The sequence below is a fragment of the Saccopteryx bilineata genome, chromosome 9 (genome assembly GCF_036850765.1).
Source record: "Saccopteryx bilineata isolate mSacBil1 chromosome 9, mSacBil1_pri_phased_curated, whole genome shotgun sequence".
NCBI classification, from domain to species: Eukaryota; Metazoa; Chordata; class Mammalia; order Chiroptera; family Emballonuridae; genus Saccopteryx; species Saccopteryx bilineata.
The window spans coordinates 18028197-18044395 of NC_089498.1; the positions used below are offsets into that span (position 1 = coordinate 18028197).

The following is a 16199-nucleotide window of genomic DNA, read 5'->3' on the forward strand; positions in this document are numbered from 1 at the left end:
AAGAATATTCAAGAGAAAAAGTCCTATCTCCTCTCCGCCCCTTCCCCCAGTGGGCAGAGCTGAGTCCATAAATGGAGGAAATGGGTTAGAACTGTGGGGCGGGGGGGGGGGGGCAGTTAAGAGAGCACAGTCCCCAGGGAGTGGGGAGAGAAACTTGGTCCAGCCTATTAGGTTAGTTATTGATTCAGAGAGACTCCCTTCTGTAGGAAGTTAGGTAAAAGGATCCACTGCTTAAGGGGATTCACTGAGATTTCTAAGCAGTGTATGAGAGAGACCGGTGGCTTGCTACTTTGTGCCTGGTTTTTCTCTTGTCAAAATAAAAGCTATTACTTTTAAGAGCCCGAGTAGATGCTGATGTTCATGGACGTAGCTTGACTCCCTTCCTAGCAACACAATTGGTTTCAATTTGTACTCCTTTATACCAATTATTTTTCTACCTGGCTTATAATTCCATGACCTCTTTTAGGTTGGACATGGTTATTTACAAGTAGATACTAGCATTTTAAGTTATCAAGATGGACAAGATGGATTTTCTGTATTCTTCAAAGTATTGTATGATACAAAACCCTACAAAGCTCAGAGATTGAATGCTTTTCCTCCACCAGTTTTATTACAGAATATCTAAATACCCTGGGATTATGTAGTGATTTTCTGGCAGGGCCTGCACTAGTATTTACAGCTTGTAAATTTTTGTCCTTTGTCCTTTGTTATATTTCTCAAGATTGTTGCCAAGATGGGTGGGGCTTGTTCTCTGTTCTCTAAATCCAGCATTTGGAGTTTCCATCTTTGCTGGGGGTCCTAATTTTAAGACCTTCCTGGTCTAGAAAAGTTTTTATTTTCATTTAAATTTTTATTTATTTATTTATTTTCTATTTTTCTGAAGTAAGAAGTAGGAAGGTGGGGGAGGGAGGCAGACGGACAGACTCTTGCATGCGCCCGACCGGGATCCACCCGGCATGCCTATCAGGGGGTGATGCTCAGCCCTTCTGGGGCATTGCTCCCCTGCAATCAGAGCCATTCTAGACTTGGAGGTGGGGGCCATGGAGCCATCCTCAGCGCCCAGGCCAACTTTGTTCCAATGGAGCTTTGGCTGCAGAAGGGGAAGAGAGAGAGAGAGAAAAGAGATAGGGAAGGGTGGAGAAGCAAATGGGCGCTTCTCCTGTGTGCCCTGGCTGGGAATCAAACCCAGGACTTCCACACACCAGGCCGATGCTCTACTGCTGAGCCAACTGGCCAGGACCTGAAGGTGATTATTTAAAAATAAATATAAATAAATAAATATAAAATTTAAAATTAAAAAAATATGTATATAAAATATCTTGTTAACTTTTATATTGGTTACATCTTGAAGTGATAGTATTTGGGACATACTAGGTTAAATAAAATGGATTAAAATTACTAAGAAATTAATTTTACCTATTTATTTTTTCAGTATGACAACTAGAAAATTACACATATGTGACTCATATTTGTGGCTCCCATTATATTTCTTGTATAGAGCATTCCTATCCCAAGAATAAGCAATCTGAACAATAGTGGTTATGTAAAAGAAATTAGTTAGGATCATGCTTAAAGTAGTCTTTTTTGTTCAGAAATGGAGATGAAATCTTTTTTATAAGTGAAAGGAAGGGAGATAGACTTTTTTTTTGACAGAGTCAGAGAGAGGGACAGAAAGGAAGGGAGAGAAATGAGAAGCATCAATTCTTCATTGCAGCTCTTTAGTTGTTGATTGATTGCGTTCTCATATGTGTCTTGATCAGGGGGCTACAGCAGAGCGAGTGACCCCTTGCTCAAGCCAGCAACCATGGGGTCATGTCTATGATCCCATGCTCAAACTGATTACTGCTCAAGCAGTATTTTTTTCTTAATTGTTGAGAACAAGGGACTAACAAAAATAGGTAATGGCAGAACAAATCAAACTGACAATTAGCAACCAATGAGGTTTTCCATCAGCCTCAGTTTTGTTCCATGCAGACAAGGGGTGGGGGGTTGCTGAGTCTAGGTTCTATTTTAAAAAATGTAGTTTTGCTTCAAGCCTGGCATTTGCCCTCAAAGAGATTTCACAAGCTAGCTGGGGAAATGGATCATTTTGAGGAAAATTTAAGTGCAAAATAGTGTGGTTATTTTATCAGCAGACACAGAGAAAAGTAATGGCTAAAGAGCAACAAGTTATAAATCTGAATAGGTTATCTGGGGTTAGATAATGAGGAGCCTTGAAAGCCATGCATCTCTCCCTTTTGCCAATAAAGGGACACACTTTGTTGTAGAAATCAAGCACTGTCTTTTTGTACTGAGTAAATCTTAACTTCTCCTGCCCAGAAAGTATATGTGGTTTCCCAGTGCCACCCATATGCATGTAGCCATTGTATTTTGTCAAGCAAGACCATCCAAAGGATGGCCACAACCAACACATCTTTCTCTTGTCTCTTTCTACCCTTTCCTCTGTCCTATGCTTTAAGCCAACTTATTTTTTTATAACCAATTTCCTCATATATTTATTCTATTTAAGAATACAACCCCTTCCCCTGCAACATACACACAGACTCTGCCTCTAAATGTCCCACCCATGTTTTCAGAGTTGCTTTCAAATTCCACATTTATGAAGTATCTTAATCTCACATCTGCTTAGGCAGGGTTTTCCAAAACTTCCTAATTTAAATAGAGCTATTGTACCTATTCTGCCCCTTATGTTAGACATTAACTTTTTTTTTTTTTTTTTTTTTTTGCATTTTTCTGAAGCTGGAAACGGGGAGGCAGTCAGACAGACTCCCGCATGCGCCCAACCTGGATCCACCCGGCATGCCCACCAGGGGCGATGCTCTGCCCCTCTGGGGCGTCGCTCTGCTGCATCCAGAGCCATCCTAGTGCCTGAGGCAGAGGCAACAGAGCCATCCTCAGCGCCCAGGCCATCTTTGCTCCAATGGAGCCTTGGCTGCGGGAGGGGAAGAGAGAGACAGAGAGGAAGGAGAGGGGGAGAGGTGAAGAAGCAGATGGGCGCTTCTCCTGTGTGCCCTGGCCGGGAATCGAACCCAGGACTCCTGCACGCCAGGCCGATGCTCTACCACTGAGCCAACCGGCCAGGGCTGACATTAACTTCTAGAATGCAGAACCAGGTCTTGCCCATCCTTCTGTAGTCTTTGTACTGCCTTGCAGGTGATCCTAACCTAAGAGCCATCTCTGAAGCCCTGATTGTGTAGCTCAGTTGGTTAGATCATCGTACCTATATGCCAAGGTTGCCCAGTTCAGTCCCAGTCAGGTCACACAAAAGAAGCAACCAATGAATGCATAAATAAGTGGAACAACAAATTGATGTTTTTCTCTCTCTCTCCTTTCCTCGCCACCCTCAAATCAATAATAATAATAATAATAATAATAATGAAAGAACCTTCTCTGAATCTTAGACTCGATACATTGTTAAGGTGCCAGGACAAAGAATTAAAGAAATTTTGCCTCTAACAGAAGTAACAAAAGCTTTGTTTGCCAGTAAGGTAAGAATCCAAAAACACTTTTAATTTTAAATTTGCCTTGTATATATACTTGCAGATTTTAAGTCATATTATTGCCCTCAGATGATTCTGTATACTCGTTTTACTCTTAGATATTGGGGTACTCTCAGTACTACTTACAAGACTTAACTGGAAGCTATGGATTGGCTGATTTTTTTTTTTCCTATTGGAAAAAAGTTTTTTTTGCTCACAAAAATTAGATTAGGAATCGTGCAGGTACTTCAGTACTTTCAGCCTTTTGTATAGTGCATTTTTACCAATGAAATAAAAGTTGGTTTTGTGTCTCATTTGCATAATTGAACAACTTTGACTTGTTTGCTTTTCTGATGTTCTTGTTTAATAAAAATATCAAATGCTTTTTTTTATCATTTCATATTCATTTCGAAATATCCCCTAATTTTTGTGAGCAGTATATATATTTCACATTTATCAAGTACAACCTAGGCACAGTGCTAAAAAAGAAAAACCAGTTGTTATGCATGGTCCCTGCCCTCAAGGCACTCATGGTCTCATAAAAGAGAGAGATAACATGAATATTGGTATGACAGAAGAGATGATATTGGTAATAGCTACAAGCATGGCCATTGGAGTCGGTATCCAAGTTCTGATTTTGACTCCCCCCAAAAAGGGTAAAAAAACACTAACAGGGCAAGTTTTCTCACATAGAATTCAGCTTAAAAAAGCAAGGCCCTCTGCCTGACCAGGCAGTGGCACAGTGGATAGTGTGTCAGACTGGGACACAGAGGACCCTGGTTCGAAACCCTGAGGTTGCCGGCTTGAGTGCAGGCTCACCAGCTTGAGGGCAGGGTGGCTGGCTTGAACATGGGATCATAGACATGCTTGGGATCATACCTCTTACTTGAAGCTAAAGATTGCTGCCTTGAGCCCAAGGTCGCTAACTTGAGCAAAGGGTCATTCGCTCTGCTGTAGCCCCCCAGTTAAGGCACATGTGAGAAAGCAATCAATGAACAACTAAGATGCTGCAACAAATAATTGATGCTTCTCGACTCTCTCCCTTCCTGTCTGTCTGTCCCTATCTGTCCCTCTCTCTGACTCTCTGTCTCTATCAAAAAAAAAAAAGCAAGACTCTCTGCCAGTTTTTCAAATAGTTACAGGAAATATATAAGATATGAGCTGGTTTTGTTAATTCTTTAATGTAAAATAACCAGATTTGAATTTGTCTTGTATTTTTTTTGAACCATTTGTTGGTTTGAATCAGGATCTAAGGAAGATTTCTATGCTGTGATTGATTGCTGCATTTGTGGAGGGGTTGTTTGTTTTAATTTTTTTATTCACTTTTTAGAGAGGAGAGTGACAGGGGGGGGGGGGAGCAGGAAGCATCAACTCCCATATGTGCCTTGACCAGACAAGGTTTTGAACCGGCGACCTTAGTGTTCCAGGTCGACACTTTATCCACTGCACCATCACAGGTCAGGCTGATTGCTGCATTTGTTAATAAGCCCCTTTGTTTTATCAGGGTTTCCTCAGCACTATTGACATTTGGATCCTAATAATTCTTTGTTGTGGGGGACTGACCTGTTCATACAGCAAGATGTTTAGTAATATCTCTGACCTCTGCCCTCTGGATGCTAGTAGCACACCCACCCCAGTAATGACGACAAAAATGGCTCCTGGGATCTAACTTGTGGTGGCGCAGTGGATAAAGCATTGACCTGAATTGCTGAGGTTACCAGCAGTTCAAGACTCCGGGCTTGCCTGTTCAAGGCACATATAGGAGTTGATGCTTTCTGCTCTTTCTCTCTCACTCTCTCTCTCTGTCTCTCTCTCCCTCCCTCTTTCTAAAATGAAGAAATAAAAAATCTTAAAAAATAATGGTTCTCGGCCTTGCTAAATGTCCACTGGAGGCAAAGTCACCCCAGATTAAAAACCACTGATCTGTAGGTTCTCCCTCTATCTTTCTCGTTTTTCTTGTGGTTTATTTACAAAAGAAACTGAGTGGTTGATCCTGCAGAGTTTACTTCAGTGTGGATTTCACTGATTTCATCCCTGTAGTGTAACTGAACGTCTTCTGTCACCAATTTCCTATTAATTGGTAGTTGGATTTAGAGACTGTCTTCGTTTCGGATTTTTTTGTTTTGTTTGATAAGAATACTTCTTCATAGGTAATGTTTTGTTCTTCCATCAGGAGGCGTATAATATGTGTGTCTTTTGTAATATTAACAACCATTGATGCTTAATTCATTCCTCAGGGGTCTTTTTTTGTTTTAAAATTATTTATTTTAAATAACAATCTGTGTTCTCCCTTAATAAAGGAAGGGGAGATGGAAGGTGAGGCGGTTGAAGCCATTGTGGAGGAGTCTGAAACTTTTATTAAAGGAAAGGAGAGAAAGACTTACCAGAGACGCCGGGAAGGGGGTCAAGAAGAGGACGCTTGTCACCTACCCCAGAACCAGACTGATGGGGGTGAGGTGGTCCAGGATGTCAATAACAGTGTACAGATGGTAATGATGGAACAGCTGGATCCTACCCTTCTTCAGATGAAGACTGAAGTAATGGAGGGTACAGTTGCTCCAGAAGCAGAAGCTGCTGTGGACGATACCCAGATCATAACTTTGCAAGTTGTAAATATGGAGGAACAGCCCATAAACATAGGAGAGCTTCAGCTTGTTGAAGTACCCGTTCCCGTGACTGTACCTGTTGCTACCACTTCGGTAGATGAACTCCAGGGGGCTTATGAGAATGAAGTGTCTAAGGAGGGCCTTGCAGAAAGTGAACCCATGATATGTCACACCTTACCTTTGCCTGAAGGGTTTCAAGTGGTGAAAGTGGGGGCCAATGGAGAGGTGGAGACGTTAGAGCAAGGGGAACTTCCACCTCAGGAAGATCCTAGTTGGCAAAAAGACCCAGACTATCAGCCACCAGCCAAAAAAGCAAAGAAAACCAAAAAGAGCAAACTCCGTTACACAGAGGAGGGCAAGGATGTGGATGTGTCTGTCTACGACTTTGAGGAAGAGCAACAGGAGGGTCTGCTGTCAGAGGTTAATGCAGAGAAAGTAGTTGGTAACATGAAGCCTCCAAAACCAACAAAAATTAAAAAGAAAGGTAAAATGATTTTATGTAGTACACTTTCATAAAACTGATTTGGAATAAAGTACATAATACAGTGCATATCTGGGTTATTTTACATTAAAAAAATTTTTTTAAGATTATGATGTGAGTGCTAGTCTTTTTGGCCAGTCTGAAAATTTTCCCAGATTGACTACTTTTTAAATCCTGAAGAGAATGAAGTAAATGTATTAGTGGCATGAGATAATTATGATATTTGTAGAAATTTAAGATTGGGATTAATCAACACTTTTTAACCCTATAAGTAAGTGTTTTATTTTGCATATAGGTGTGAAAAAGACATTCCAGTGTGAGCTTTGCAGTTACACGTGTCCACGGCGTTCAAATTTGGATCGTCACATGAAAAGTCACACTGATGAGAGACCACATAAGTGCCATCTTTGTGGCAGGGCATTCAGGACAGTCACCCTCCTGAGGAATCACCTTAACACACACACAGGTACTGGATAAGAATGTTGGGGGGGGGGAGTGTTGGGAACTAGAACATAGCAAAGGGTACAACTTTGGTGTTAAGTATCATCTCAGCTTGTTCCAGGGAGAAGTTAAAGAAAAGATTTTTGTTCATTCTTATGGCACTCTTTTTATAATACAGTTTTTTGTTAGCAGCTGGACTTAGCTATAAGCAAATGTAAAGAAAACTCAGTGGAAAATAATTCAAATTATATAAGGGTAGTGATCCAGAAAAAGATTATCTATGGTAGTGAACGTGTCGTGTTTCCTGAAGACATCACCATTGTGTTTAAGGTTTTAACAATAACAAAAAATGACACCAAACATTTCTGGGCAAAAATTGCCAGGTACAATGCTGAGAAACATGAGAAATAGAGGTGAAATTCTACCTTTGTAAAAACCATGGTTTCTGGTTATTTTACCTGAAGGAAGATAGGTAATTCACAATCTCAGAATAGAAGGTTTAAGGCATTATTCTGGCAATTCAAATAATTGTTTATTCATACTCCATACATATTTCAGTATTCTAATACTAGCTTCACCTTGGCTGTGGTCAGTCCTTGGGGTTACTAAAGTGGAGGGATCTTGCACTGGAGCTCTCTTTAGGCTCTCTTCTGGGCTCTGCACTTTCAGTGTTGGCACTTGGCTCTTAAGTGCTAATAATGAAACTTCTTTCATCCAGTTCTTTCTGCAGAATAGCTTTCCTCTATCCAGATTCTCCACCTTATTTTATATGGTGACTCTTGTTTTTGATTGGATGTGTTGGTTGTCCATTGAACATGATTAAGTGGGTGTTGACATATTAGCAGTATGCTGTGTATTTGTATATTTTTTGCTAATGGAACTTAATCACTTCGTCTTTCATCTTCCTAGTTTCTACCCAGACACTTGATATGTTTGATTCCATAGTTTGAAGATGCTATAAAAGCAGCATATGACTAGATAAAAAACAGCTGGCCCCATGATAGGACTTCCCAAAATGTAGTAGTGCCTTGGTGTGGACACTGTGTCATGGTCTGATCTTCAGCTTTGAAAGTAAGAAATTCAGTCTGTCCAGTTACTCAGAGCTGATTTGGCAGGACTAATTCATACTAACCAAACCCTCAAAGGGTCGGATTACATCAGGACATCAGTTTATGGTGAGGAATATACCTTTTAATTTTCTAGATGTAGTTATATTGCATTCTAGGGGGCACTCGTACCTATTTCAAGATGCTGTTGCCTGACCAGGCAGTGGCGCAGTGGTTAGAGCGTCAGACGGGATGCCGAGGATCTAGGTTCGAGACCTTGAGGTCGCCAGCTTGAGCGTGGGCTCATCTGGTTTGAATAAAAGCTCACAAGCTTGGACCCAAGGTCGCTGGCTCAAGCAAGGGCCCGCAGTCAAGGCACATATGAGAAAGCAATCAATGAACAACTAAGGTGTCGCAATGTGCAACGAAAAACTAATGATTGATGCTTCTCATCTCTCCATTCCTGTGTCTGTCTTTGTCTATCCCTCTCTCTGACTCTCTTTGTCTCTGTAAATAAATATATATATAAAAAAAAAATTCTTTGAGAAAAAAGATGCTGTTGCAACTGAAGCGTGACTTGGTAAGCATGGATCTTGAGCAGAGGGACATTCATGGTCATGTGGTGCAACCCAATGAAAATCTCTGTCCCACAGCAGAGTACGCTTCTTTCACCAGACTACGTTATTCATAGACAAGGACTCTATCCTTCATTCCTACTTCTGCAATGGTACTAAAGGAACAAATTGAGCAAATGTAAATTCCTTGGAATTTCTTAGTTATGCTTATACTCCAGTCATACTTCCCTCTCCCTGGTTCCTTCAGGCTCTGGGGGAATCATTTCTGTAGATGGTTTCCTTCATTCATTACATTGTAACTCTTCCTAATGCCATTCTCAGAGGTAGCCTTCCTTTGTTGTTGGTGTTGGTGTTTGGATTACCTTGCTATCTATATCACCCCTTTACCTGCAGCCCACAATATAAAGTTGACCTCTGGCTTCTGAATAATAGTCTATAAAAAGAGCTCTCTGTTCTTCTGCCAGCTTTTATCTCCTTATTGTCATTATTACCTGGGCACGATGTTTCCAGTGTAGTATTCAGAATACAAAGTGGCTAGAAAGAAAAAAATTTCACTGAAGTAATATGGAACATATTGAAAACAGTAAGATTCTTTCAGATTATAGAATTTTATTTTATTATTATTTTTTTTTCATTTTTCTGAAGCTGGAAACAGGGAGAGACAGTCAGACAGACTCCCGCATGCACCCGACCGGGATCCACCCGGCACACCCACCAGGGGCGACGCTCTGCCCACCAGGGGGCGATGCTCTGCCCATCCTGGGCATCGCCATGTTGCGACCTGGGCATCGCCATGTTGCGACCAGAGCCACTCTAGCGCCTGAGGCAGAGGCCACAGAGCCATGCCCAGCGCCCGGGCCATCCTTGCTCCAGAGGAGCCTTGGCTGCGGGAGGGGAAGAGAGAGACAGAGAGGAAAGCACGGCGGAGGGGTGGAGAAGCAAATGGGCGCTTCTCCTGTGTGCCCTGGCCGGGAATCGAACCTGGGTCCTCCGCACGCTAGATTATAGAATTTTAGACATGGATGTTGGAAAATGTTGAAAGTGATCTCTTTAAATAAGGTAATATTGTACTACTTTATAAAGTCTTTGATAAATTCTTTAGAATTCTTTATCAAAACATTTATATAGAAAACAAACTTATATTTGTATTTCTTTAAAAAGAAAATATCAGAATATAGACATCCCGATGACTCTATGTGTATAATTATAATACAGGAAGATTTGATATGCAAAAAGATCTCAAGTCAATTAATTATTCTGTGACCTGTACTGGATACAACTTTGAGGTTTAAAGGATGTTCTTTATAATCTTTAGCTAGGGTTGAAACAGAGTGGTGTTTCTATTAACTTTAATTTGTAGTGACAGAATATTTACAAAATAAGGATAAAAAATAATTTTGTATTCAAAGGCAGGCTCAAACGGGTAATTAAGAGAAACTAAATGTTTAGCACATGTTTCTAATATCCTGACATTAGTGTTGTCAAGTCAGTCAGTCTCTCTCATATCTTGGAGATAGTCGCGAACTAATGCAGAGTTGATGACATAACCAGGGTCCATTCTAATGCAGCAATTGACTATGCTCTTGATCTTGTCTTCCTGATAAACCCTCCTTTCTCTTAGGTACCCGTCCTCACAAGTGCCCAGACTGTGACATGGCCTTCGTGACTAGTGGAGAATTAGTGCGACATCGTCGTTACAAACACACCCATGAGAAGCCATTTAAGTGTTCCATGTGCGATTACGCCAGTGTAGAAGTGAGTGTTGAGCTTTTTGTTGATTCCTGTCTTAAGAAGATCATAATTCCAGTATAAAGATGTCAACTGCCCAAACTGATTTAAGATGTGATAGAAAATCTTATTAGATTATTAACCCATTAAAAAAGAGCACTAGTTCCAAGTGTCATTACAGGTAATTTCTATCACACTTCACAGAAATAAATAACTATACCCAGAGCATTTAAAAATGAAAGAGTTATTACCTTTATTATTTGAGACTACCTGTTATCAAAACTAAGGATACTACCAAAAAAGGTAACTGTCTTATTCTCACAGAAAAGCAAAAATTCTAGCCCTAGCCAGGTAACTTAGTTGATTAAAACATTGCCCTAATATGCCATGGTGGCCTCACCTGTGGTGGCACAGTGGATAAAGCATTGACTTAGAACCCTGAGGTCGTCAGTTTGACACGCTGGACATATGGAGATGATGCTTCCTGCTGCTCCCTTCTCTCTCTATCTCTCTCTCTCTTTCTTTCTCTCTCTCTCAAAATGAATAAATAAAATCTAAAAATACATATATATATATGCCAAGGTTGTGGATTTGATTCCCAATCAAGGCACAAACAAGAATTAACCAATGACCTGACCAGTAATGGCACAGTGTATAGAATATTGATCTAGGATGCTGAGGTCCCAGATTTGAAACCCTAAGGTCACCAGCTTGAGTGTGAGATCATCAGCATGATCCCATGGTCACTGGCTTGAGCCCAAAGGTTGCTGGCTTAAAGCCCCAGGTCACTGGCTTGGCTGGAGCCACACACACACCCTTTTCCCTGTCAAGGCACGTATGAGAAGCAATCAGTGAACAGCTAAAGTGCAGCAACTGTGAGTTGATACTTCTCATCGCTCACCCTTCCTGTCTCTGTCCCCCTTCCCTTTTTCTCTCATGTGCAAAAAGCATAAAATAAAAATTAAAAGAAGAATTAACCGCCTGACCTGTGGTGGAGCAGTGGATAAAGCGTGAATGGCGTATTGAGGTCGCTACTTCAAAACCCCGACATGCTGGGTCAAGGCACATACAAGAAGCAACTACTACAAGTTGATGCTTCCTGCTCCTCCCCCAATCTTTATCCCCCCCCCAAAAAAAATCAATAAAATCTTTTTTTTAAGGTGAGAGGAGGAGAGATAGTGAGGCAGACTTCTACATGCATTGCAAGCCGGATCAACCCAGCAACTCCATCTTGGGCCAGTGCTCAAGAACCATTGGAAACTATTTTTAGCTCCTGAGGCTGATACACTCTGCTTCAGGGGAGCTGTCCTCAGAGCCCAGGGCTGTGCTTGAAAGAATCAAATCGAGCCACTGGCTGTGGGAGGGGAATAGAGAAAGAAGGGAAGAGGGAGGCAGGAACAAGCAGATAGTTGCTTTTCCTATATGCCTTGACTGGGAATTGAGCCTGGGATGTTCATATGTCAGGCCAATGCTCTATCCACTGAACCACCAGCCAGGGCCAAATAAAAGCTTTTTAAAAAAACAATGAATGGCCTGACCTGTGGTGGCGCAGTGGATAAAGCGTCGACCTGGAAATGCTGAGGTCGCCGGTTCAAAACCCTGGGCTTGCCTGGTCAAGGCACATATGGGAGTTGATGCTTCCAGCTCCTCCCCCCTTCTCTCTGTCTCTCCTCTCTTTCTCTCTCTCTCTCTCTTTCTCTTTCCCTCTCCTCTCTAAAATGAATAAATAAAATTAAAAAAAAAAAACAACAATGAATGGACCCTGGCTGGTTGGCTCAGTGGTAGAGCGTTGGCCTGGCATGCAGGAGTCTAGGTTTAATTCCCGGCCAGGGCACACAGGAGAAGCGCCCATCTGCTTCTCAACCCGCTTCCCTTCTCCTTCCTCTCTGTCTCTCTCTTCCCCTCCCGCAGCCAAGGCTCCATTAGAGCAAAGATGGCCCGGGCGCTGAGGATGGTTCCATGGCCTCTGCCTCAGGCACTAGAATGATTCTGGTTACAACAGAGCATCGCCCCCTGGTGGGCATGCCGGGTGGATCCCAGTCGGGCACATGCCGGGAGTCTGTCTGACTGCCTCCCCCTTTCCAACTTCAGAAAAATACAAAAAAAAGAAAAGAAAAAAAATAAAACAATGAATCAATGAATGCATGAATGGGTAGAGCAACAAATCAGTGTTTTCCTCTGACTCTTTTATTATTGAGGTTTCATAACATTTTAAATTTTTTGTTATTGATTTTAGAGAGAGGAGAGGGAGAGAGAGAAAGGGGGATAAAAGCAGAAGTATCAACTCGTAGTAGTTGCTTCTCGGTATATGCCTTGATCGGGCAAGCCCGGGGTTTCGAACCTGCGACCTCAGCGTTCCAGGTCAACACTTTATCTGCTGTACCACCACAGGTCAGGCTCCCTCTCTCTCCCCCTTCCACTTTCTCTCTCTAAAATCAATAAAAATTTGCCCTGGCCAAATAGTTCAGTTGGTTAGAGCATCATCTGGATATACAGAGGTTGCCAGTTAAATCCCCAGTCAGGACACATACAAAAACAGATTGATGTTTCTATCTCTCTTTCTCTCTCCCTCTTCCTCTCTCTAAACTCAGTAAATAAATGTAAATTTAAAACAATTTTTTTTAAAATTTTAAGTAAAATTATTTTAAAAATCAAAATTAGTAATATATTTTTTAAATAACTGATTATTAAATGGAGTGTATCTAAAATGCAAGGGTAGTTCAACAAAGGAATATATTGGTGTGTACGACATTGAGAGATTTAAAAAAATATATATGGCCCTGGCCAGGTAGTTTAGTTGGTTAGAGCATCGTCCTAAAATGCTAAGGTTGTAGGTTCGATCCCCTGTCAGGGCACATACAGGAACAGATCAATGTTTCTTTTTTCCCCCCTTCCTTTGCCCTCCCTCCTGCCTACCCTCCCTTCTTCTCTTTCTAAAATTAATAAATTAAAAAAAGAGGCCTGACCTGTGGTGGCGCAGTGGGATAAAGCGTCGACCTGGAACACTGAGGTCGCCGGTTCGAAACCTTGGGCTTGCCTGGTCAAGGCACATATGGGAGTTGATGCTTCCTGCTCCTCCCCCTTCTCTCTCTCTCTCTCTCTCTCTCTCTCTCTCTCTCCTCTATCTAAAAAAAAATCAATAAATAAAAAAAAATAAATTAAAAAAAGAAAAAGAACTGTCTCTGGCCAGTTGGCTCAGTAGATAGAGCATTGGCCCTGTGTATGGACGCTCCAGGTTCAATTCTCAGTTAAGGCACACAGGAGAAGTGACCATCTGCTTCTGTCCCCCTCCCTTTCCCCTGTCTCCCTCCTCCCCTCCTACAGCCTGTGGCTTGATTAGTTAGAGCATCAACCCTGGTGCTGAGGATAGCTCTTTGGTTGGCACATAAGCCTCAGGCACTAAAGATAGCTCGGTTGATTCAAGCATCGACCCAAGACAGGGTTGCTCGGTGGATCCCCGTTGGGGCACATGTGGGAATCTATCTCACTATCTCCCCTTTTCTCACTTAAAAAAAAAACAAAAAAAGGCCTGACCAGGCAGTGGCGCAGTGGATAGAGCATGGGACTGGGATGCGGAAGACCCAGGTTCGAGACCCCGAGGTCGCCAGCTTGAGCGTGATCTGGTTTGAGCAAAAGCTCTCCAGCTTGGACCCAAGGTCGCTGGCTCTAGCAAGGGGTTATTTGGTCTGCTGAAGGCCCGCGGTCAAGGCACATATGATGAAGCAATCAATGAACAACTAAGGTGTCGCAACGAAAAACTGATGATTGATGCTTCTCTCTCTCTCCGTTCCTGTCTCTATCTATCCCTCTCTCTGACTCTCTCTCTGTCCCTGTAAAAAAAAAATAAGATTTAGAGGTGAACAGAACAATAGAAAGCATCTTATATGTGAAGAAAACAATTTTTTTAAAAGGCAAACAACACAACTTGATTCTAAATTTCAACCGGAATAGTAAATATGAATAATTAAGAAAAATATGAAAAAAGAATGAGGGGGTTGTGCTATTGAATATTGTAAATCCATGTAGTAAATTAAAATAGTTTGATATTGGAGCAGAAATAAACAAATAACTTGTTGGGACAGAATAGTATTATGCATATACAAATTTAATGTGTAATAATTAGGCACATCCTGGAAAGAGAATTATTCAGTAATGCAGTTGGAACCATTGTTGAACTACTTAGTGTGTGAAAATGTGCTATGTAGCACTTAGGAGTGTAAGGATTTTTTATTGTTAAAATTGAAATACTTTTTCAATTTTTCAAGTCATACATTAGTGAGTGTTCAAAACACTTTGTAGTATCAAGTTTGAAAGTCACTGTTTTGTTGGAAAGGTACTCATAGAAGATGGAAAGTATAGTCAGTAGTGAGGAAGGTTAAATGAGAGGCCCCTGAAGCCTGGCCCACCTGGGAAGTGCTGATGATGGGAAAGAGGCAGGGGCTGCTGGTTCGAAACCCTGGGTTTGCACAGTCAGGGCACATAGGCAAGCAACTATAAGTTGATACTTCTCACTCCCCACCCCCTCTGTAAATTCAATAGATAAAATCTTTTTTAAAAAACATATGCTTGGCCCTGGCCTGTTGGCTCAGTGGTAGAGCATCGGCCTGGCTTGCAGGAGTCCCAGGTTCGATTCCCGGCCAGGGCACACAGGAGAAGCGCCCATCTGCTTCTCCACCCCTCCCCCTCTCCTTCCTCTCTGTCTCTCTCTTCCCCTCCCGCAGCTGAGGCTCCATTGGAGCAGAGTTGGCCCAGGCACTGGGGATGGCTCTGGTTGCAACAGAGCAATGCCCCAGATGGGCAAAGCATCGCAGCCTGGTGGGCGTTTCGGGTGGATCCCGGTCGGGCGCATGCGGGAGTCTGTCTGACTGACTCCCCTTTCCAACTTCAGAAAAATACAAAAATTTAAAAAATAAAAAAAAACATATGCTTATTCATTTAGATTCAAAATTTGGAAGAAAATTGATCTGTAAATAAGCATGTATTATTTTTAAACTATTACGGAAAAATTCAAACATAAAAGTAGATAGAATAGTACCTGTATAATACACCCCCATGTTCCTATCATCCAGCTTTCACAGTTATTAATGACCAGTTCTTGACTCAGGTTTATGGCCTTGAACGTTTACCCTCTTCCCTTAGGTTATGATGTGAATTTGAGAAGCAAAGATTACAAATGAGGAAGAAATACTCTCTTTTAGACTTTCTTTATTCTGAATCTCAGTGCCCAAAAGCTAAGCTTTTGTGCCTAATCCACAGCACTCACAGTACAGTCTGTGCTAATTGAAGTCTAAGGGGTTTGGTTGCTTTGTGTTTCAGGTCAGCAAATTAAAACGTCACATTCGTTCTCATACTGGAGAACGTCCGTTCCAGTGCAGCTTGTGCAGTTATGCCAGCAGGGACACGTACAAGCTGAAAAGGCATATGAGAACCCATTCAGGTAGGACTTCTGCCCTCCTTGATGTATCAATGAACTGCTTTTCAGTGGGTCCCATGGCACTCTGTGAACCACCACATGCCCATGTTGCTTACCGGAATCGAAGCTGGCATGAAAGTATATAACTGATGAGTGCTTCTCTGGCATATCTTCTGATTTCATTGCTCTGAATAAACATTAGAGAATGGAAAGTTTTTACTGTTGAAGTCTGGGTAGACTACCTAACCCAGCTCGCTCAGTTTTTCTAAGAACTCCTTTCTTAAAAGAAAAACCTACCTATATAGGTCCACCATTCTTCCCATCGCTCTCCCCCAAAGGTAAGCATTGCTGTAGGAACTAGTTCTCTTTCTAATATATACGACTCAGTGGCAGAGCTGGGCAGAGCAAAAGTGGCAGCAGCAGTTTAGGA

At 41.8% G+C, this 16199-nt stretch overlaps 1 protein-coding gene across 3 annotated transcripts in view; it reads left to right on the forward strand.

Annotated features, from left to right (window-relative positions):
- CTCF (CCCTC-binding factor) overlaps positions 1–16199 on the forward strand; it is a 56334-nt gene that overhangs the window by 25156 nt on the left and 14979 nt on the right. For all 3 annotated transcript variants that reach the window (XM_066242500.1, XM_066242498.1, XM_066242499.1), the window contains 4 exons: positions 5780–6569; positions 6862–7032; positions 10250–10383; positions 15673–15793. In XM_066242500.1, coding sequence (XP_066098597.1) covers positions 5789–6569; positions 6862–7032; positions 10250–10383; positions 15673–15793 — 1207 coding nt within the window. In that variant the 5' untranslated portion in view covers positions 5780–5788. The remainder of the gene's footprint in view (positions 1–5779; positions 6570–6861; positions 7033–10249; positions 10384–15672; positions 15794–16199) is intronic.